The sequence below is a fragment of the Geospiza fortis genome, unplaced genomic scaffold (assembly GCF_000277835.1).
Source record: "Geospiza fortis unplaced genomic scaffold, GeoFor_1.0 scaffold112, whole genome shotgun sequence".
NCBI classification, from domain to species: Eukaryota; Metazoa; Chordata; class Aves; order Passeriformes; family Thraupidae; genus Geospiza; species Geospiza fortis.
Window position 1 is genome coordinate 3421777 of NW_005054298.1, and position 22453 is coordinate 3444229.

At 36.3% G+C, this 22453-nt stretch overlaps 1 protein-coding gene across 1 annotated transcript in view; it reads left to right on the forward strand.

Moving 5' to 3' along the window:
- LRP1B (LDL receptor related protein 1B) overlaps positions 1-22453 on the forward strand; it is a 481313-nt gene that overhangs the window by 361391 nt on the left and 97469 nt on the right. Inside the window, exons 46-58 of the mRNA XM_031057232.1 lie at positions 966-1094; positions 2274-2393; positions 3946-4059; positions 4249-4398; positions 6890-7012; positions 8758-8877; positions 9728-9856; positions 10714-10836; positions 12064-12204; positions 13342-13529; positions 14984-15167; positions 16384-16469; positions 19946-20068. Of these exons, the coding sequence (XP_030913092.1) occupies positions 966-1094; positions 2274-2393; positions 3946-4059; positions 4249-4398; positions 6890-7012; positions 8758-8877; positions 9728-9856; positions 10714-10836; positions 12064-12204; positions 13342-13529; positions 14984-15167; positions 16384-16469; positions 19946-20068 (1730 nt within the window). The remainder of the gene's footprint in view (positions 1-965; positions 1095-2273; positions 2394-3945; positions 4060-4248; positions 4399-6889; positions 7013-8757; positions 8878-9727; positions 9857-10713; positions 10837-12063; positions 12205-13341; positions 13530-14983; positions 15168-16383; positions 16470-19945; positions 20069-22453) is intronic.

Genomic DNA, 22453 nt, shown 5'->3' on the forward strand with positions numbered 1-22453 from the left:
GCCGTCTAAGATGCTGAACTAGATGAACTACAAATGTAATTGATAATTATTCTCCATAAGTTCTTACAATGCTAGAAAATGGAGGGAAAAGAGATAAAAATACTTCAAATGTAAAGGACTTTTGAAGTCCTTTAAATAAATCATATTCAAGACCAGATCTCACCTTGTTCAGAATCTGTTTTCAGCACTTTTTCTTCATGTTTCAATCAAATCAAGAAATGCTTTCAATTTATATTGGCTTGGCTATTGTGTATAACAGACATTGGTTCTTCCTGAATTTTTGCTGAAGTGATTATAATGAAACAAGAAAGAAGCATAACAATTGGATATAATTTCTCCATTGTTCTTCTGCTTGAGTTGTCCTAAATGCTCCTCATTTCTCTTCACTTTGATATTTTGGTTAGAGCCGTACTCTCAAAGCAGATGTATGACTTATCCTGAGGTTCGTGACCAAACTTATGTGTCCAATTTGTGAAATGTTTTTGTTTCTTAAGTAAAAGAGTAAAAATTTTAAATGTGCTCCTGGTTCTCTTCTAAAATAGTAGATAAAACATCCACTAAATGAGAAGGGGAGAGTGTTTGTGAATAAAAGAAAAAAGTAAAATGAAAGCAGCAGGTTTTCTGCCTTGGGGTTTAGGCTGTATCATTCAAGCTGGGGGTTGGGAAGGCATGGATGATTTGAAGCAAGCTGAGCACAGTAGTTCCAAAGTTCTTATCTTATCAGAATGAGTGCTTGTGAATTGTTTCACTGCATGTTCCTTCATGGATATTTCTCAATGTATTTTCTTTTACAGGTTCTCTTTGTAGAAGCTTTTAAGTTCTGATGCCATGATGTGTTTTACTGTTTTGTACTCAGGTTTTCAAAATTCATGTAGGTCAAAATTGAAATGCAGCCAGCATGTTTTCTCATTTTCACTAGTTGTAAAAGCTTTTAAAAATTATGTGTTAATGGGGTTTATTTTTAGGTAAAAATTCTACTTGCAACATCTATTCAGAGTTTGAATGTGGGAACGGTGAATGCATTGATTATCAACTGACTTGTGATGGCATTGCTCACTGTAAGGACAAGTCTGATGAGAAACTTTTCTATTGTGGTGAGTATTTCCAGATCTTTCACCTTCCTGTTGTCATTTTGGTGTTATGCAAAAATAAGGAAAAACATGGCTAACTGCTTTTTTTAAAGATGGAAGATACCTTATTGTACAGTAATATAAAATCTATAAATGCTAGTTATTAAACTTCTAAATAGATGTATAAATACAAGATTTGTTGCCCAGAGCAGCTGTGGCTGCCCCATCCCTGGAAGTGTCCAAGGCCGGGTTGGACAGGGCTTGGAGCAGCCTGGGATAGTAGAAGGTGTCCTTGCCCATGGCAGAGGGTGGAAGGAGGTGACCTTTAATGTCCCTTCAAACCCATTCCATGATTCTGTGACTCTGAGAACCAAAAATTTGTCTTTCCATGGATTTACCACATAATTTTATGAAGGACATTCTATTAATTTGCAGTGTGACAGTGAACACTTTGCCTCATTTAAGTCAACTGTACCAAATATTGTGCTACACATTGGGGAAAAAAAACCTGGATGAACTGGGGTCCTTTCATGCACTGGTCATATACATGGTGTTGCTTTCTGAATCTGGTAAAGAACAAAGTGCTGGACTCATTTTTTGAATGCCTAATGCAGTGAACATTGTTATTGTGACTTCTGCAATAATTAGGGCTTTAGTAAATCGGTCCTGAATTTTCAAACACATCATTATATGTAAAATTCATACATTCTTCAATAGTGTTCTTGAGCAGAATGCTGTTTGGATTTGGTGCTCAGAAATACAGAAACCTCTCTGCTAATATTTGTTGTTATTTTATTATCCATTTATTCCTGTTTTGGTTTAGGCCAAAGTTGGTATGCTTCATTCTGTGTGATGCCACATGCAAACATTGTCCCCAAACAAGTGTGTCAAAACAAATGCATTTAAAGTACATGGGCATTTTGTACCAAGATAATGAAAGCTGGGAATTAGGCCACTCTTTTTCCTTTTTGGTTTTTTTTTTGGTCATTCTTTCTCATCATGTTTTCATTTATTGCTCTTTATCCCTATATCCGTCCAAGTTATGCTGCATGATGGATGAACAATTTCTGAAGTTTTTTTTTTTCCTGTAGCTTGGAATGCATCACCAATTAAAATATTGTTCCGGAGTGTTTGTTTGGATTGAGGGTAAGGCTGTTTTCATGAGGTGTCAATCCAATCATGAGCTGCTATTTAACTTTCCAGAGAACAGAGGCTGTCGGAAGGGCTTCAAGCCGTGCTCCAATCGCCGCTGCGTTCCCAGTGACAGAGTCTGTGATGGTGCCAATGACTGTGGTGACAACTCTGATGAATTTGACTGCAAAGGTAAATGGCATCTTATTTCCAAGGTGATTTCTGAATATTGCTTTGTAAATACTCATTATGCAAATAGGAGTAGCTGGAAAATAACGTGTGTGATTTAATCATATGGTGGGATTGATGCAAAGGCTGATTTTGGTTTGCACCTACAGTCTTCTAGAAGGAGAGTGGTTTTGGCTATAAAATATAAAATATACATGTGCATTATGCATATAATATTTTATGTTTTAAATGTATAAAATATAAAATACAGGTACTGTATCTTCTGTGAAGTAATGAGAGAGTAACTTTACTGCAGACAGATTGAAAGATGGTGATTTCTCCTCTGCATGTGCCTCTTCTCTGAAGCAGGAAATGCTCCATTTCCCTGCTTCTCAGATGCATAGCAGTGTCCATGTCCTTTGCAAAGCTTACTAGAATTGTTCTCTTCTTCATATTAGAATTGTTTTTTGATTTGTATCTTTTAACATGAATATTTATATCTGTGCAACAGCCAATGCATATAGACCAGCAAGCAGACCACATAAATCCTTAGTTACAATTCAGAAAGGTTGGCAGGGATATTATTCCACATGATTTATAACTAAAAGCTGAATAGCAACAAGCATTTTTTGAAGGCACCAAATTATTTTTAATCATTTATCTAAATGTAAGTAAAAGATACAGGCAAGAACCCCAAACTGGTGTTACAAGAAATAAATCTAAGATTCATGGGTGATCCTGAAAATGCTTCTTCCTCCCTCAAATGCTGGTGTGTTGGTTTCAGTTTGAAACCAGGTGGGAACACCAATTTCATGTGGTGGTTTTGGTTCACCAATCTGAGATTTCATCAATTTTGAGATTTCCTGGCCAACACAGCAATGAGTGTGGTGGGTTCAGTGCTGGCCAGTCACCAATGCACTCACTTCCTGCTGTGAGGTAGGATTAGGAGAAAGGCAAAGCAGGCTCAAAACTTTAAAGGGGTATTAAAGAAATATTAAAAATAATTAGAAGAGTAATAAGAATCATAACAAAACCTTCAGAACACTTCTCCTTCCCTCAAAACCTTTTCTTTCCCACTGGCAATGTAAAGAAACAAAACCTAAAATTTCAGTAAGTTTGCCACTTCTAAAAAAGTTTACTTAGAGAGAGAAGTCTCTCTTGTTAACGTTATGGAGATTTCTCCACAAAAAAAAAAAAAAAAAAAAAAAAAAAAAAACAAAAAAAAAAAAAAAAAAAAAAAAAAAAAAAAAAAAAAACAGTTCTCTTGTGGCTCACAATTTTTTCACTAATAGCAGCCTCTTGGGGAAATCTGCCATCTTGCAAAACCAGGACAATTGATTATCTCCAAATGAACTGAATTACCTAGAGACACTTTTAGGCTAAAAAAATAAATTAAAAAATTAGCAACTTATAAGGTGTAATAAACTCCAAATCATACATCTGCTGGAAGGTACAGTGAGTTCTGAATGCTTCATTCTGAAAGGCAGAAGGCTTAAGCATCATCAAGTGTCTGATGAGCATCTGCAGAGCGTGTTTAGCACACAAACTCACATCCTTTAATAACCGCGTGTTGCAGACGCGGCGTGCGCCCCGGCAGAGTTCCGCTGTGCAGATGGGCTTTGTGTGGGGAAATCAGCGCGGTGCAACCAGATCATCGACTGTGCAGATGCCTCGGATGAAAAGAACTGCAGTGAGTTTGTGTTCCTGCTCCCTCCCAGCAGCTGCTCCCTGATTGTTCCTTGTGTTGGAGCAGTTCATTCCTGGGTGTTGCTGCTTGGGATTCCAATGCCTGCGTGGGCTCCTCCAGCCCAACGTGAAAATTAAACGTTGAGGCTCTCAGGCTGTCTTAGGTGTATGGTAATTTTCTGTCTCTTTTCAGATAATACAAACTGTGCTTACTTCTATAAACTTGGGATAAAATCTTCAGGATTCATCAGCTGTAATTCCACTTCGCTCTGTATACTGCCAGAATGGATTTGTGATGGGTCTAATGACTGCGGAGATTATACAGATGAATTAAAATGCCCAGGTAACTGTAATAAAATTTTAAAAAAACAAACCCAAAACATTAATTTACCTTTTAAACATAGAAAAAAAGTCCGATTTGGGGAGGGAAAGTGGTTCTCATTGTGTTGCAAAATGTTTATTTGGTCAATACTGGTTTGTTTAACATAGACATTATTACAATGCTGAATGCAGTTTATTCACCTTTATTTTGTGTTTCCTGGGATTATTACAAATGAATACTGACTTTTTTTCTGAAGCAAACTGTAATGTCTAGCTTTCTATTTCCTCCAGGTTAGGCCTGTCATTTATCATTTTTATTTAAGTAAAACACAAGTCATTAAAATGTCAAGCTCATCAAGCATCAGCATAATCACTCAGGAACTTTGATTAGCTACTGCTTTAGTGGGTGGTATTTCTTTTCTTGCTGATTTGTTTTACTTTCTCTTTTATTTGGTGGAGGTCCTTGGAATAGGCTGCCAGGGTAGAATCCAGGGTTGTTGTTTTTGTGATAGCAGCCAGGAAAAAGTGATCATGACAACTTGAGCCCCAGACACAGGACTGGAGTTCTATTTAATGTTAACCAATGAATTCTTTATAATATTCAATTCTTACCTAATGAAGGAGGGAAAGTATGTGTTGGCTCCATTTTTGTCCAGAACTCCACATCTGCATTTGAGAATATTGCATTCAAAATGGAAACATTTTTTTTCTATTGGTTTTTATAATTGATTCATTCTAGAGTGAAATTAACCTCCTGTTGACCAGTAACTCTCTTTCCTCTAAGAACTAGTGTTAAATAAAAGTAAATAGTTACTAAATAATAATAAGTTTTATTCATTTGTAAAATCAGAACTTCTAATTTTATGTTGTTCAATGCCATCAAATTTTTGCATAGTGGTGGACATAATCTGATTCTTTCCATTTAATATTCCCTTTATCTGTGTGATAATGCTGTTGTGTCACCAGAAGGTTCTGTTAGAATTCTCATATACATTGTGCCAAATTTATTGACAAAAATATTACCAGGATCCAGAGGAACCTGGGACTTCAGCAGTACTGTCAGCCAACCTGTTATTAAGATCTCCCATCAGTCCTATAAAATAAATTCATATTAACTTAGATTTTTCATTCTAATATCTATGTTTTCTAGATTAACTCTTAATTATGAAGAATTTATTATATATAACACTTCATTAAGGCCAAAATAACTTAACTTGCTGTATTTTTAGACAAAGAAATGGGTTTTTTTCCATACCAAGGAAAATGTTGAGAGCAGTGTGCTACAGCTTTGGTAAACTAATGTTGCATAAGTACACTAATGTGCATTTTATTCCATTGTCCATTTATTTGTATTACTTCTCTCTGAATTCCAAATGTGTGCCAAAATGTTCCATCATTTTAATGTGTGACTAATTGCCTGGATCGTTCCTCCCTTTACTTGGAAGCAATACCATTCCCACTCAGCCTACATGTGATTTCCTTTGCCATTTCATTCAAAACTGACCAACTCTGGCACATTAAGTTTTTGAGTGTTGTTTCTGTTATGAATATTGCAATTCCCATTAGCAGTTTGGTTCAGTGGCATTGTTCTTACAGAAAATTACAGCAAAATACACATGGAGGGTAGCTTTGCTTAGGCAATCCTTAATATCTACCAAGTCATCTCATATGTTCCACTTCTTTCTTTAGTCTTTTTTATTTTCTTTTTTATTCATACAGCTGTAGAATCCATAAATGTTTACTTTACCTTTCCTTTTATAAGAGAGGAGGCTGAAAACAAATACATTACACTGAAGGAATAATGAAAATCATGGCAGAGAGTTTCAGTGGTCTCCAGTGCTTGGAATTCCATCCTGGGCTTTCCCAGGACCTTAAGATTTTGGAAATAAGCTGTTATTAGACTAATATTTGTGCTTGCATCATAAACTCTACATGTGGCATGTTTTCTTTCCTCACACCTGGTTTCTTAATCATTCATAAAAGAATTTTAAATTACTTTCTGACTCAACAAAATTAGAAAGGCAGAGCAGAACTTTTTAATTTCTGACCAAGTCTAAACCTCTGGCTCCAGCATCACTGGTTTATCTCCTGTTAGTCAGTGCATGCATTGAGATTTGTGGCTTCTCCCAGTGACAAAAATACTGCCACAATTAGATTATCTTGTAAATGACAGCAGAAAGTTCAGAAGGGCAATTTCTTCAGCTGGTGTAAAACAACAAGCAATGCTGACCTGCCTGACCTCAAAACCTGTAAACTGAACTACTTTCCTCTCTAGGCTTTTTGATTTAGTTTGAAGCTGTGCTTTGATTCTTCTCTAAAAATATAAAAAATAACTATTTCAGCTCCCTAAACTACTTAGCAATCACTTTTTTTTTGTTATGAACACAATTTTTTTCCCCATTTTTAGACATTATCATTTGTCCATCAGTATTCAGAAATTTAGCAGAAATGTATTAGGCTCCTAATCATACTAGTAGAGACCATTTTACATTACATTCTTTATTTTATCACAGTTCAAAACAAACCCACATGTGAAGAAAATTATTTTGGTTGTCCTAGTGGAAGATGTATTCTGACCACCTGGCTTTGTGATGGGCAGAAAGACTGTGAGGACGGAGTAGATGAATTGCACTGTGGTGAGCATTTTGTCTTATTTGTATTTCTCTAGTCACTAATGCACTTTGGAAACAAAGAAGTGTGCATTTATATCTCAGAGATTCTATTAAAAAAATCTTTAGTACCGTGTTTGCAGATTCAACTCTTATACTTCATGCTGCCAATACCTTAAATTCTATTTCATGCCAGAATGAAAGCCCTTTATTTTTTTCTCTCTTAAGGATATATTTATAAACAGGGTTTTCTATTAATTTAATATTTAAAAATTTCACTAATTCTTCACAACTCCTCATTAGAAAAGTTTTACAAATATAATGACTTTGAATCAGGAAGGATTCAGGAAATACCCAAAGCTCAAAGTAGGCATTGCTTTGCATCAGAGGCCATACAGATATAACTGTTTAAAGTAATAACAAAAGTGATGTAAATAAAATACAGCACAAACTGTGAACTGGATTAAAGGTCTGTTCTGTCTCAGATCTTTTCGGATTCTTAAATTTTAGGTAATTGAGGCACAAAGCAGGTTGGCTTTACTTCTAGTGAGAGCTGGTCTTTTCAGTTTGTATGGACTACCTGAATGGATTATTTTTGTAATGAAATTGTACCAGAAAGTAGTGTCAACTTTTTCTATTCCCAATTTAAATAAGATCTGAAATTTGGAGTTTTTTTCAGTTTTTTTGTGGGTTTTTTCCTTTACTTCTTACCATGACTGAACATTTTATTACTTATTATTTATTTTATTACTCTCTTCATGACCCAGTTCCCACTAACATGCTTCCATATTTGGTTTGCAGTTTACATTGTATATTTTTATCTCATAACTTTGAAAGTAGGAAGTGCTGTGCACTAGGACAATCAGAGTCTTTTTTGTTGGCCACGTTTGTCAAGCATAACTTGGTGTTTACATTTCCAGGTGTCATACTCTTTGTATATACATGTACAATATTGTAAACTGAATTAGCTGATTTTCATGGACAAAAGGGAAGGGGGTTAAGTCAATGCTTCTTTCCCCATTGATTGTTCTTACCCATTTTGAGATACCTGTTACAATGCTGTCCTTCAAATTCAGGTTTTATAACCTAAAATTCTTTTTAATGTTATTATTAAAATTTATTGTCACCAAAATCAGTTGCAACAAAATAAACTTTATTCTTAAAGAAAGAAGCCTGGTAAAAATGCAAGACCTGAATTTTTCAGAAAAGAATAGCATTGATTAAGGACAGTTTTTCAGTCTGATTTTGAAATGTAGAAGCTAACCTCTTATTTTCAATGTAGAGAAAAGTGTAAATGAGATGAAGCAAGCACACCGAAATTTTTCTTGTGAGAAAAAATAATGATATATTTTAAATATGGAGTTAGCTTCTGGAATACCAGGAGGAAGGCTGGGTTGGAAACTTTGAACTGTGCCCTCTCTGTCCTACTACCCAAGTAAAGCAGTTCACTGTAGTTGTCGCAACTGTTAAATATGCAAACTAGACTTCAGTTTTTTAGAGTGTTTATCCTCATCCCACTTACAAAATATTTGAAAATTTTGGAATGTTTCACTGTTTACTTTTAAAAATGTGTTGGTGAATGCAAACTCCTGGACAAACTGATAATATGCTGAATAACAAGATTGGCATTGTGCAGAGTTGGAGCATTTAAATAGATGGAAACTGGGAGGAGAGAAAGGAGCGGTGCAAAAAATCCTAAACCGTGCTTGAAACAGCAGGGAATGCAGTGATGTTGTGAACCTAACAAATGCAGGGCCTGGTGTCACCCCCAGATTCGTCCTGCTCCTGGAATCAGTTTGCTTGCTCTGCAAACAAGTGTATCTCCAAGCAGTGGACCTGCGATGGTGAGGATGACTGCGGAGATGGTTTAGATGAGAGCGATGCCATCTGTGGTGAGTTGGATCTGTTCACTTCTGGGTTAGCTCAAATCATGCTAAATGAGGGAGATCAAGGTTAGATATTAGGAAAAAAGTTTTTATGGAATGGATGATAAAGTCCTGGGATAGTCTTCCCAGGGAGGGGAGGGGAATCACCATCCCCGGATGTGTTTAAAACAGCCTGGATGTGGCACTGGGTGCCATGGTTTATGTGAGGTGTTGGGGCTGGGTTGGAGTCGATGATCTTGAAGGTCTCTTCCAACCTAGTGATTCTGTGAATTCAGTGAAAATTTAACTGTAAAACAATCCCAGCCAGTAGGTTTATTGTGACGGTGTTCACAGGGGTCTTAGGATGAGAGAAGAGATGAGGATCTGACTCCATGTTTCAGAGGCTTGATTTATTATTTTATGATATATATTATATTAAAACTATAATAAAAGAATGGAAGAAAGGATTTCATCAGAAGGCTAGCTAAGAATAGAAAAAGAAAGAAGAATAACAAAGGTTTGTGTCTTAGACAAAGAGTCCGAGCCAGCTGGACTGTGATTGGCCATTAATTAGAAACAACCACATGAGACCAATCATAGATGCACCTATTGCATTCCACAGCAGCAGAAAATCATTGTTTACATTTTGTTCCTGAGACCTCTCATCTTCTCAGGAGAAAAAAAATCCTAAGGAAAGGATTTTTCATAAAATATCATGGCTACAGTTTATCATAATGTCCAGAACGAAACAATCGCTGAGATTTTAAAATAAACCCCTTTAATCATTACCAGTCACCACACAAACATGGGCTAGGGTATTCCAGATGGGGATTTGGGATGGTTCAGTGCTGAGGGCTCCCCTGCCATGTGTCCCCAGGCTCAGTGACGTGTGCTGCAGACACCTTCAGCTGCCTGGGCTCCCACGCCTGCGTGCCCCAGCACTGGCTCTGCGACGGGGAGCGCGACTGTCCCAACGGAAGCGATGAGCTCTCCACAGCGGGCTGTGGTAGGTTTGCATGTCAAAAAAATGGGTTTTTTTCATGCTATTTCATGTTATTTTCATGTCCATTTTGCTGGTGAAGAATGCTGACCCACGTGTGAGCACCCAGAGCAGGATCCTTCACGGCTTTACTCAGGCTGACACAGCGAGGCAGCCCAGCTGGAGATCAGGATGTGTGGCAGTTCACAGGCAGTGTTTACTGGTGAAAATCTGCACTTCAGTGACTCTGCAGTTTTATTGCTCTTCCTGAAGAAAATGCTGCTGCTCATGTCAAGGAGGTTGTGTATCATAGAAGGGAGATGCAAGTCCTGTCTTCAATTTACTCTAATTGTTCAGATCCTGAACATCTCTTGCCCTATAAAATGTTACTTCCAGTCTACCTGAGACACATGTAGACTGGAACAGGGTCAGGAGTTTAGTAATAGTTTCGTTGGGGAGGATTTTTTTATTAATACATAAAAATGGTACATAAGTATATTCTATATATTTTAAGTGTTTATGGACTTCAAAGAGCATTTGTTCGGGAGCAGACCAATATAAAGACATCTCTTTTTCCAAAAATATTCTTTTCTTCAGAGCCAGACCTTAGTTTAGCCATAGACAGCATTGACTTCTGAAGCTTTTCTTTCTCAGATTACAGAAGATTTTAGCTATCTTTACTTCTGTATCATTTTTTGTGATGAGTAGCTTTTTCTAGTATTGAATTGTGTGATGCTTTTTATCTGACTAAAAAAGTTATGGTTATTTCCATTGAATTCCCTCAAATTCACTTCTCATTTCATCTTTGTGTAAGAAAATCGGCTGTTTATCTGATTGTTCTCAATTTCTTTTTTTTTTTTTTTAATGTGCTGTATTTTCCTTAGCTCCCAATAACACTTGTGATGAGAATGCTTTCATGTGCCATAACAAAGTCTGCATTCCCAAACAGTTTGTTTGTGACCACGATGACGACTGTGGAGATGGATCAGATGAATCCCTGGAATGTGGCAAGTATAACAAAAATAGAGTAAATAAAACAATTTCACACTGCTAACTGTAAGGCATTCTTCAGGGTCTAAAGCATTATTAAAAAAGAAAGCTCTTCTTTTATTTTTATTGTTTTGCTTCTCACTTTTAAATTATGCGGTAATTTATACAGCTTGGAATTAACTTGGATCTGGGGCTACAGTGACAAATTATTTTTCCATAGAGTTTTACAGTTGATTGCTAATAATATTTAGGAAAATTTTAAAGGTATGCCCTAGAATTTCTTGTTTAATAAGTTTATCTTTATTATATGTATTTTTGTCTTTGTCTCCATATATGTTTTTTTCCTATCAAAGAATCATCACATCTGTCATGATTATCACTGGATTTAAATTATATCAATTATAACCATATGTGAATGTTTAATATTCACCGTTCACATGAATTTAGGGTCTCTTACATGTTCTGAGTGTCCGTTCAATGTATCTTGGCCATACTCAGAAACACTAATCTATGTAAATATTTTTTATGGAAAATGCAGAGCAAATATCCCCTTCAAAATGACAAACTGGTGATTATCTGTGGTATTTGCTGGGTCCTCAGGATGAAGGAGGAATTAAGAATCTGACTCCATGTTTTTAGAAGGCTAATTTATTATTTTATGGTATTATATTATATTATATTAAAGAATACTATACTAAAACTATACTAAAGAATAGAGAAAGGATGCAGACAGAAGGCTTAACAAGATACTAATGAAAACTCTCCAGAGTCCTGACACAGCTGGACTGTGATTGGCCGTAAAGTAAAACAATTCACAAGTTGGATAAACAATCTCCATCCACATTCCAAACCAGCAAAGCACATGAGAAGCGAATCAGATAATTATTGTTTTCCTTTTTCTCTGAGGCTTCTCAGCTTCCCAGAGAAGAAATCCTGGTGAAGGGATTTTTCCAGAAAATATGACAGTGACGATTATCATGCCTGGTTTTGTGCTGTTACAAACTATATTGGTTATTTACTCTTAAATTTGCTCCAGAAATGAGAACCACAACAGAAAATAGCTAGAAAATATTTGTATAGTATAGATTTCTTTATTTTGATTTCTCTCCTTGCTCATGTATGAGCACAACACTCTACATCTCTAAATGGAGCAAAAAAAATTTCTTTCTGTTGCTTCAAAAAGGCAGAATTTTATGTTGAAACTGTGAGAGCAAGTATGAGGTGGGTGGTTGCTGGTTTTGCAGGGTATCGTCGCTGCCGTCCCGGAGAGTTCACCTGTGCTGATGGGCGCTGCCTGTTGAATTCCCAGTGGCAATGTGATGGGGACTTTGACTGCCCAGACCACTCCGATGAAGCCCCTATCAACACCAAGTGCAAAAGTTCAGGTTTGTAATTTTTTGAAGAGTACATGTGATCTTTCTTTTTTGAGAGCGATGGTTTAGGGCTCTTAAGTCAGCAAATGTAAAACCTCATACCTTAAATTTCCAGTGCTTTCATGGCGATATTGCTCATGTCTTGCAAGGAGAAATTGTTCTGAGCATCCAAAACCTCAGTTCACCAAGTCCAAGCCACCAGTTCCTATGGAATAAAATAGCAGACATTTCCTTAATGCATAACTCCTGTTGATGCTAAATGAGATGATATTAATATTGTAATTTCCAAAGTTTCTAGCTTGCTCTTATAATGGTTTTTTGTGTTCCAGATATTCATCACACAGAAGTTTATATAAAAGGGGATATAAAGTTGCTCCCACTATAAATAATAAACACTGCTTTAATTTTTTTTGGAAATTATTGACCCAATGCTGTTGGTTTTATTGATATTTTCTGCTTACATTAATAAGTTTGATGATGTTTGACTGGTTTTTGAGAGGGAAATTAGTCCTGGTCTGCATATGTTGTTCTAGTCTGTGGCTTTTTGAAAGACCAATTCTTCTGTCTAGACCTTAGCATTTCATTGCACTGTAGCCAGGTTCTTTATTCCAATTTTGATGGAAAAGACTCATCTGCTGTGAGGTGAGGCAGCACACCTACCTTATATTTATTAAAATGTCCCAATTGTTATTTGGAGGATCAGAATGTAGCTGAAATGTTGTATTGAAGTTTTGCCAAACAGGGAAGAACGTATTTGGTCATTAGGCAAGGAATGCATTGAAATTCAGCCAGTTGTGTTCCTAAACCTCTCAGCATCCACGGAGGGGAGGGGGGAACCCATGTTTTTTAACTTTTGGGAACTAGAACTGTATTTTGTGCAGAGATTATTTAGAGGGTTCTCCATTACATGAAAACAAATGTGTAGGAGGGAGTAATAAGTTGATGTCTTCACCCATTTTTCCAGGAGAGGAATAACCTTCAAAGACACTGAAAAGTGAGAAGTTATCATAAAGCTATCCATAAGGAATAAATATTCAGTTGTTACACAATTTTTTCCTTCTGCATGCACACAGCAGCTGATCCATGAGAAAATTAATTCCAAATACTAAGAGATGACACCAAGTTGTGTGTTCTTTTTGTGTTTTCCAGAGCAGTCATGTAACAGCTCTTTTTTTATGTGCAAAAATGGCAAGTGCATTCCTCAAAGCGAGGTTTGTGATAACAAAGAAGATTGCAGTGATGGGTCTGATGAGAAAAGCTGCCACATTAATGAATGCCTCAGTAAGAAAGTCAGTGGCTGTTCCCAGGATTGCCAGGACCTTCCTGTTGGATACAAGGTGAATAATTGCAAAATGTGGTTTAACATAATGCAAGTTTTTAGCTCTCAAGTGTTTAACTACTGCATGATTATTATAAAGCCCCACTGTGTGGTATCTCTTTGTAGTGAAGTAGCTTACATACCAAAATAAGAACATTCAAATTTTCATTTCCTGTAAGCAAACAATTGCCAATTGTATTTAAAAACGGTATAGTGCATATTTTAAACCTATGGAAAGGTGCTTTAAATACAACAAATCAACAGAACACTGGAAATCAATGAATAAAAATTTTACAATACATAGGAATGATGAGCAGAAATAGTGGTATTCTCCAGTTTTTTGTTTTGTTGTTTTTCTTTTTTTTTCCCCCAAGACAGAGACTCTTACAGAAATATTTAAACAAAGTAATATCACCTTAGCAGGATAAAACTGTTCATTGTCTGCATGTGAGGATGTTGTTTGAATCTGCTCTTTGGCCTTGACAAGTAGAGAGGAACAACCTGCAGTAGCCTGTAAATAGCAGCTAAAAATGGAAGAAAGACTCTTCTCAAGGTTTTAACGCTGAAGTAACCCTAACTGCACTCCCAAAGTTTCATCTTTTCAGCTGAACACTGGCCCACTGAAAACTAAATAAAATCTGTGCAGCTTGGCTTAGATCTGCAGGTATTCAACCCCTCTGGAACTGTGAGGGTTGAGACAGAGACTCAGGAGCTGATGGGTTCAACCAAAACCTTGCTGAAATGGTGGAGAAAGCACGTCCTGGATCTCTGCAGAGAGAACTAGAGAATATATGAGGGAACATGACAGGAAGTCTCCTGTAGATAAAATTTATGCCCCTTTTTCAAAATGCCTCTGGCCAGTTGTATTTTGCACCTTTCATATTGCATGTGATAAAGTTGCCAGGATCATCACCAGACCCAAATCAATGCCAGAGAAACAGAGAATATTCTGAGTTAGAAGGGATCCACAAGAATTGTCCATGTCCCACTCCTAATCAGCCTCAAGAGTTCTGATTCACATTCCTGTGTTGGTTACACAGATTGCTAGGTGGTATCAATGATTCCAAGGAAAATAGTTAAAAATTGTCTATCTTTACCAAAAAACACATGTATAATTGAAACTTGAGCAGTCCAAAGGGTCCATCCATCATTATTTTCAAGAAAAAAATTCTTTCTATATTTTTGAGAAGGTGTGCTTTACTTTTTCTTCAGTTAAAGTAGAAAGAATGATTACTTGTTCTACAGGGTTTTGTTTGGGTTTTTATGGAGGAAATAGTGTTTAGGATCACATCAGCAATGTTTGAAAAGAAAAGTAGGCATGCCTCCTGTAAACCATACAAGCAGCAATGTAATTAAGATGTTACTTGAAAAAATGAGATGCATAAAAAGTTTATGATGCTAACATATTCAGAAGCAAGTAGACACAGGTGATAAACAGAATTAAAAATTAATGTATTTGGCTTTCTTTCCCAGTGCAAATGCTGGCCTGGATTCCTCCTGAAGGATGATGGCAAAACATGTGTAGATATTGATGAATGTTCATCTGGATTTCCCTGTAGCCAGCAATGCATCAATACCTATGGAACCTACAAATGCTTGTGTGCAGAAGGGTATGAAACACAGCCTGATAACCCAAATGGCTGCAAATCCCTTTCAGGTATTACTATTTAATGATTTTATAATCTACAGCTGTACCAAAATAATTTGTGGAAAAAAAACTTAGCCCTGAGGTCTGTGGTACCTTTATATGCAAGATAAAAACAGAGTTACTTTGAATCTGCTATTTTTTCAACAAAAAATAGGAATGTGACTGTGTCTGAATGCAAGAATAAGTAATATTTTTAGTCTGTGTTTTCCTCAGCTCATTTGTAATAAATAGATACAGTGGTTTTTGAAAGTGTGAATAATTAACTTGATTAGAAAAAGTATTAGAAAAGTTAAAATACATCGCTTAGTTCTGCTTCTGAGTCAGATGATAATAGCATGGTTATGACAAGATTTCATCACCTTTAGAATATTAGAATGCACATCAAACTTCCTCATCTGAAAAGGAGGAACAGGAAAAAAAATAGAAAATGCAACTCTGTTATAACATGCAAAGGCGCTCGGTACAGGAGCAGAGTAGGCTGGACAACACATTACATTCTAGAGTGCAAGAGCAGTAGATACAAAGCCTTTAATACATTTTTAATTATCACTGGTGATTTTTTTTTTTTGTTTTAGTCGAGGTGTCTCTCAATAGAGCTAGAATAAAGACAGCCTTAAAAATACATTTTTAGAATTATGTATGACAGTGTCAGAGATGTTTCAGTGATGTCATGAATGACTATCTGAAAGTAAATACTTTTTATAAACTAGAAAGCCAAGGTAACACAAAGTCAAATCTGGCTTCAGTTCAAACTTAAAAAAAAATCAAGGTTTTTATGAGTAGCTGTTTCTTTCTCTCTGTACCATTCAGACTAATGAAATCTCAAAACGAAATGGTCAAAAACTGCTTGGTTAGCAACCATAATTAGTAGTCAGTGTTAAATTGAAAGGAAATGTTGAAATTAAAACATATGGAATGAAATATATTTCCCATTTAATCTCTGACATTAAATTAGGATAAAATGCAGTGTGGTTCCCATATTACAAAGGCAAAAGAATTAAATTGCATTGAAAGATATACTAATTGATTGCTTTGTTCATTTTTATACTGCATCATTGATCTTTCTTGGAGCATTTGAATGTTTTAAATATTTCTTTCATCCATAACATTGATCAGAGCATGTAACATTTATTTTTCAAGCCATCTGTATTTCAGCATTGTATTCCTGATTTTCCATAAATTAACGTAAAAGTTAGTCTAATATATTCTTTCTCCCGGGGTTTAGATGAGGAACCTTTCTTAATTCTGGCTGATCATCATGAAATAAGAAAAATTAGCACTGATGGATCCAACTACACTTTGTTGAAACAGGTATAACCATAGTACCATGCTCTAAGTTTAACTCAATACTTTTATTTTTTTCTAAAGTTTGCAACTGACAGAAACATCATCCTCTAATTGGCGTTGCGTGCACCACAGAACAACTGCAGTGCCTTCAGAGTTATTACAGTACTTTAATTGACTATTTTTTTCTGGATTTGACATGATTAAAGCTCAGGCAGTTGTTTTGTCAGTCATTCTGATGTACTAAAAAATTATGTTATTTGTGATCCTCTTCCATCACAATATGTTTTGTGCAATTTGTCTATTTCAGTTTAAAAAACCAAACAAAAATCCCCACCTATTTGGCCATGTATTGTTTGGGCTACTTGCTGTCATAATCTAAATCTATTTTCAGACAGGCAATCCCAATATTTATGGTATTACAAAATGTGAACTCTTATCTTTGTGTAAATCTAATTTTTAAAGTAATTACTCTAAAACTTTAAAACAGAGAAAAGAAAAAGTGAAAACCTGCAAAAATAGAATGTCACCCTGTAAATACAGAGCTGCCATTTTTAGCAGTCTGCTGTCCTTTTATGCTTCACCTAAGTGTAGTTATTTACCACAGATTAGATTTCAAAATATGTTTTAATAAAAATATTGATTTCCTTGAATGCTAATTGATCAATTGTAGTAAGACTAGGAAATTATTTGCTTCCCATCAATATTATTAGGCTTTTTGTAATTTCTTGTGCCACTATGCTGTGCACCTAAATGTAACAAGAGAGGTGCTCAGATCTTCACAACAGTAATTATGAAATTAACCATCTCGAATGAAACATTGCCTTTATTTAAGCTTAGACATTGTGAAAGTCTGTCTGTTCTCCTGAAATCCTTCTGATTCTCTCTCATTTGCATCTCACTGCCTCTCTCCTCTTTTGCTGGTGTGCCTGTTCATAGAAGCCTGTGAAAAGAGGGGAGCCACAGGAAATTTTCTTCGTGGCTGGTGCTGACAGATGGTCCTGAATTCAACGGACTCCCCTTCAATGCATTAGGGAGCAGCTCCAGCCACTGAACAAAATGTGTGTTTTCTCCATGTTCCATTCATTCACTGGGCTGATGAACGCCTCTGCTGTTGAACCCACTGGTCTTTGCTCCTGCAAAGGCAGCATTTGATGTGAAAGCCAAAGAGGGATCTTTACCAGCAGGACAGGGGGGTTGTGTCCCTCATGAGGACATCCTTGTGTCCTTCCTTGTAGTGCCGGGATGGATTTGGCTCTGTCCTGCACATCTGGCAAACACCAGAGTGGCTCTGGCAGAGGAGCAAACCCACCCTTCTCTCTGTGTATTTGTTCTGCGATTACCATTCTAATAGTTGTTCACATAAACTCAGAATAAAGGAGCTGAAAGTACGAGCTCCTTCAGTCTTCTCTGAGTTATGTGCCAGCTTTTTCCTCTATTTTCTTTTTCTTTCTTCTTTTTTTTTTCCCAAATACACATAAACAGTGCAAGTGTTTGAATTGTGTCTCATGTATCATCTTTGTTTCCATTTCCTTCACTCCTAGTCATCAAAATCCTCAGGGTTTCAATAGGCAGAGTAGATAATCTTCCTCCTCATTATTTGTGATTTTTATCTCTCTGTTTTTAAGTGGGGCACCAAGGGAACACAAATCACAGCCAAGGATATATTTTGTGCTGTGTGTAACAGAAACAAACCCACAGGTTTAAGATGAGAGACTGAGGCAGCTGATGCCATTTGAAATCTTCCCTATTCCTTCTAAAAAGCAGATTACTTGTGAAATGACAAAGAATTATGCTAGGAGGGCTTAAGTGAGATATGTATATGATAAAAAGGAAATTATGTCTGGACAGAGAACTCTGTTACAGACGTGCAGAATTCTTTGCCTGCAGTTGATGTTCTGATAAAAACTGAAATTAAAATGACCCAAAATATAACACTTGAAACCAAAGATGTGCAGGCAGTCAATTCTCTGTATTAGTCTTGATTGTTTAGGAAACTTTTACAGTGTTGTGGAATTTATAGAGATAAGGCCATATTTTTAACAAATTGCTGACTTTGATTTATAGAATGCTATAAAATTGTATGAAATATTATTTTGTATTTATTGACCTGTTGTCTCCTTGGTTAAGTAAGAATTTGAGGTGGGGGTTTCTCTGTAGATGCAATTATACCAACAGGAGGAAAAGAGGCAGGAGAAGTGTTTTGCAGCCCAGTTATGACTGACAGAGCTGCAGCTTGTTTTGTGAAAAGTGTCTGCATGTAAATGATATTTTTGACAAATGAGAGTGGTCTTCCTACACTGAATTGTTTCAGGCTTTTTATAATGATGATTTGTGCAGCCTAACTCCTCTTTTCCTCTACATTTTGATCAAAAGGTAGATTTACAGTAATTACACAGCAGTAGTTGGCGGATAAGCCGTGTATCAGTTTCTGTACGATTAAATATTGTCCTTAGTTGTTTACTTTGGAGCTGGCTGGTCCAGCACACCCCTTCCCAGCAATGAATTACACTAAACAGGGTGGCTGCTGATCTACCTGAGAGCAGGATGCCATTGGGCTGATAAGGGAATTGATTAACTGACCTTGAATTTATAGAGGGAATACAGACCACATCCGTTCCTTTCAGCGCTGCTGCCCCGTATTTCATTGATAACAACAACCTGGCATATTAAGAATAATTGTGATTTCACTACCTATCAGAACATTCAGCAGGTTATGGGGCAGATAAGGAAATAAGAGCCATCATCTGAATGCACCCCTCTTCTTATCAGCCATTTGGGATGAAAAGCCATTATTGTATGACTGCTCCTCCCAACATGTTGGCGTACCTCAGATATAATCACCACCCTCTCAAAATGTGTTGGCTTTGTAATTGGAGCCATAGGAGATTGCCAGATGCCTGCTGGATGTCCATCTTTCATGCTTTTTATCTACCACCTCTGTGTCTACATCCACACACACACACATATATAAATACATATATGTAGAGTACCTATAATATAGCATATAAGAACTCAAAACCTCCTCATTCAGGAATTAACATTAATGCCTTTTTGCACCACCACCATTTTGAATTCCTGATTAAATTCTTTTCATTATTTAAATGTCATAAAGACCATACTATTTCTGATTCTCCCATTTAGTTTGCCAAAGAAAGGCCAAAGGTAGTAATCAGCAGTGAAACTGAGCAAAAATTAGAAGTATTTACTGCCAAATTTCATTTAAATAAGAGTATAGAAAAACACAGGAGCCTCATTTATTTTCATGTATCATCTGCATTTTTTGAAGCGACACAGTTAATTTGTCACCATATTTATTTCTGTTACAGTCTTTGTCTTACTCTGTTTACAAGTAATGTATGGAAAAGAGAGGGAAGTGCTTCAGAGACATGCGGACAGTAATATAAAGCATTAGGAATATTAACTGTGTTTTGCATTCTGAATGCTATCCAGCAGTTTGTGTTCAAACGTTTGAATAAATGGACTTTTTTTTCTGTTTTTAGGGGCTGAACAATGTGATTGCAATAGACTTTGACTACAGAGAAGAGTTCATTTATTGGATTGATTCCAGCAGACCAAATGGCAGTCGCATAAACAGAATGTCTTTAAATGGAAGTGACATCAAGGTAATTGAGGATTAATAATGTCACTACTAGAATGAAATTTTTTGAGTGCTTTGGGAAATGCTTCCTCATACATTTAACCCAGATTGTGAGGCTTTGGTGTATGAATACAAACGCAGCATGAGCTAGCAAGTCCTAGTAAAATTTAATTGCATTTGTATCTTATTTGAAGTAAAGATAGGGGCAAGGAGAACTTGTATTTAGGAGCTAAATTCCTTCTGACTTATCTGACAGTTTACTGAATTGGCAGTTCCATGTGGCTTCCAGCATGCCAAAGAAAAAAGAGAGCTATAATTAGGTGTAAGCTGTGTAAATACACTGGTGTATTATTTCTTCCTATGTAACATTTCCTGTGATCTTCAGTTTGTTTTTGTTTCACCTCCACTACACTGATAATTAGAATAACTCAGTGTCTTTGCTGTGAAGGGTAAAAGTGCACTCCCGTTTCTGCACAGCCTGTTCTGCCTCTGTAGTGGATTAAGTTCACAAATCCACTATAAAGCACATTTGTTGACTTGTGTGAACATTTTCCCAGAACTGGCGATAAGCAGTAAGGAATGCTTTGTTTATTCTATTATGTCTGACCTTCTGAAACAGGGACCTAAATGAGCAGCAACATATCCTGTGAATTTTCTTCCCTCTCTGCACACCAATAAACATGCAGAGAGAAAAGATTTGTGGTTTTCATTCTCAGCTTGGTGTGTGGACTGACACAACCTCAGAGCACCTCAGCTTTGCTCCTTATGTGAGTCAGGGTTTGAAAATCTCTGCCTCCAGGGAACCTCATTTGCGTCCTTCACACCGAAATAATTGTTCTTAAAAAGAAAAAAAAAAAAAAAGCAAGTGGATGAAAAACTAAAAACTTCTGGCAATCTGATTGCATTGGGGTGAAAGTAAAACCCAGCATGCACTCAGAAGTTTTACTTGTGTGGGGAAAAAATAGAGGACTGGCAAGAGTGGGGTTCAAAATCCATTAAACGCTTGAATCATACTTATTGTCCTTAAACAGTTTCCAAAGCATCCTCCTCAGCTTCTGTCCCTTCTGGATGATTCAGTATTATATAAGGACTGGGGATTACTCAGAATCTTTATTTCTAATCTTCACTATTTCAACAAAAAAGAATTTTTCCTTGTTAAAAATGTTCCAATAACCAGGTAGAAAAATTTGCTTTCTACTGATTCATTATTAATTTTGTTTTTTAAAAAAAGGTATCAAAAAGTTGAACAACCATTAGAAAAAAAATAGGATGAGGACATGGAGGATATTTCATCTTTCCATCAATTTGCAATTTGCACAAGTTTCATGTTGATGAAAATTTTGTTCATATAGGATGCCATATTCAAAGCAATAATCAGAAAAATAAGCACATTTAATTTTCATACAAAAAACTGTTTTTATGTGAAAAACTTGGCCCAGACTTGACCTCTGAAAGCTTAAAAAAAAAGGTGAAAAAAATTAGAAAAAATTATATACTGTAGCTGTCTAATAGTCTGTCAGTAACCTTTTATGCAGTGCCAAATTTTTGTGGCTCTGACTTTCTTATTATGTTGCTATAGGACATTCTTAATAACTGACATTATTAAAAATTAGTTCAAATGAAAGTATTTTAAATTTTTATTCAATTATTTAAATGCTGGAGTTATTATTTGTTATCTAGCAAACCTGTTTGCATCTTTTAATGGGGTTGTTTTGTCACGAGAGGGAGTCTTTATGGTTTTTCCCCTGATGAATCTCTCATTTTAATATCTTTTCACTTGTTGTGTTATTCTTTGCTATAAATAGATCTGCTCTCAGCGTAAGTGGTGCTATTTGATGTATTGCCTTGGATTCCCCTTGCAGGAGATGGCATTTCTTCAGCACACCAGCTCTGGGAAGCCTGATGGCATCTCATTTTTCTTCTGCCTCTGCCCATGGAGGAGATACTTAGAGAATTGAAATGACAGCTTTTTCACACGGCTGTGTTCAGCTGTTAAAATGGTGCTTTATGGAGAGTTCAGATTCAAGTGTTAGTGGGAAATGCAGTCAAAAGCTGGACCATGCACATGAAGTGCCACACTGCTGGTCTCAGTGGCTGGGACAGGTTGAAGTGGCTCTCCCAAGGAAAAGTCATCAGAAAGAGAAACTCATTATTTTGGTTGATGCTCTAGTGTGGTGTTTAGACAGCTAAACCACTACCTACATTTTCAGAGTTATCCATTTCTGCAGGAAATGTCCCTTGTGCCAGTGCAGCAGTTGTTGCAATTACACATTTATAAACTGGTGAAGCTGGTATTGTGGAGGTTTTAGAAATTAGAACCTCTTATTCCCATTAAAAAGCAGTGTATCCTGCAATTTAACTTTCTAAAAAGATTTTATAAGGTGATAAATTATGTAACAACCTGAGAAGG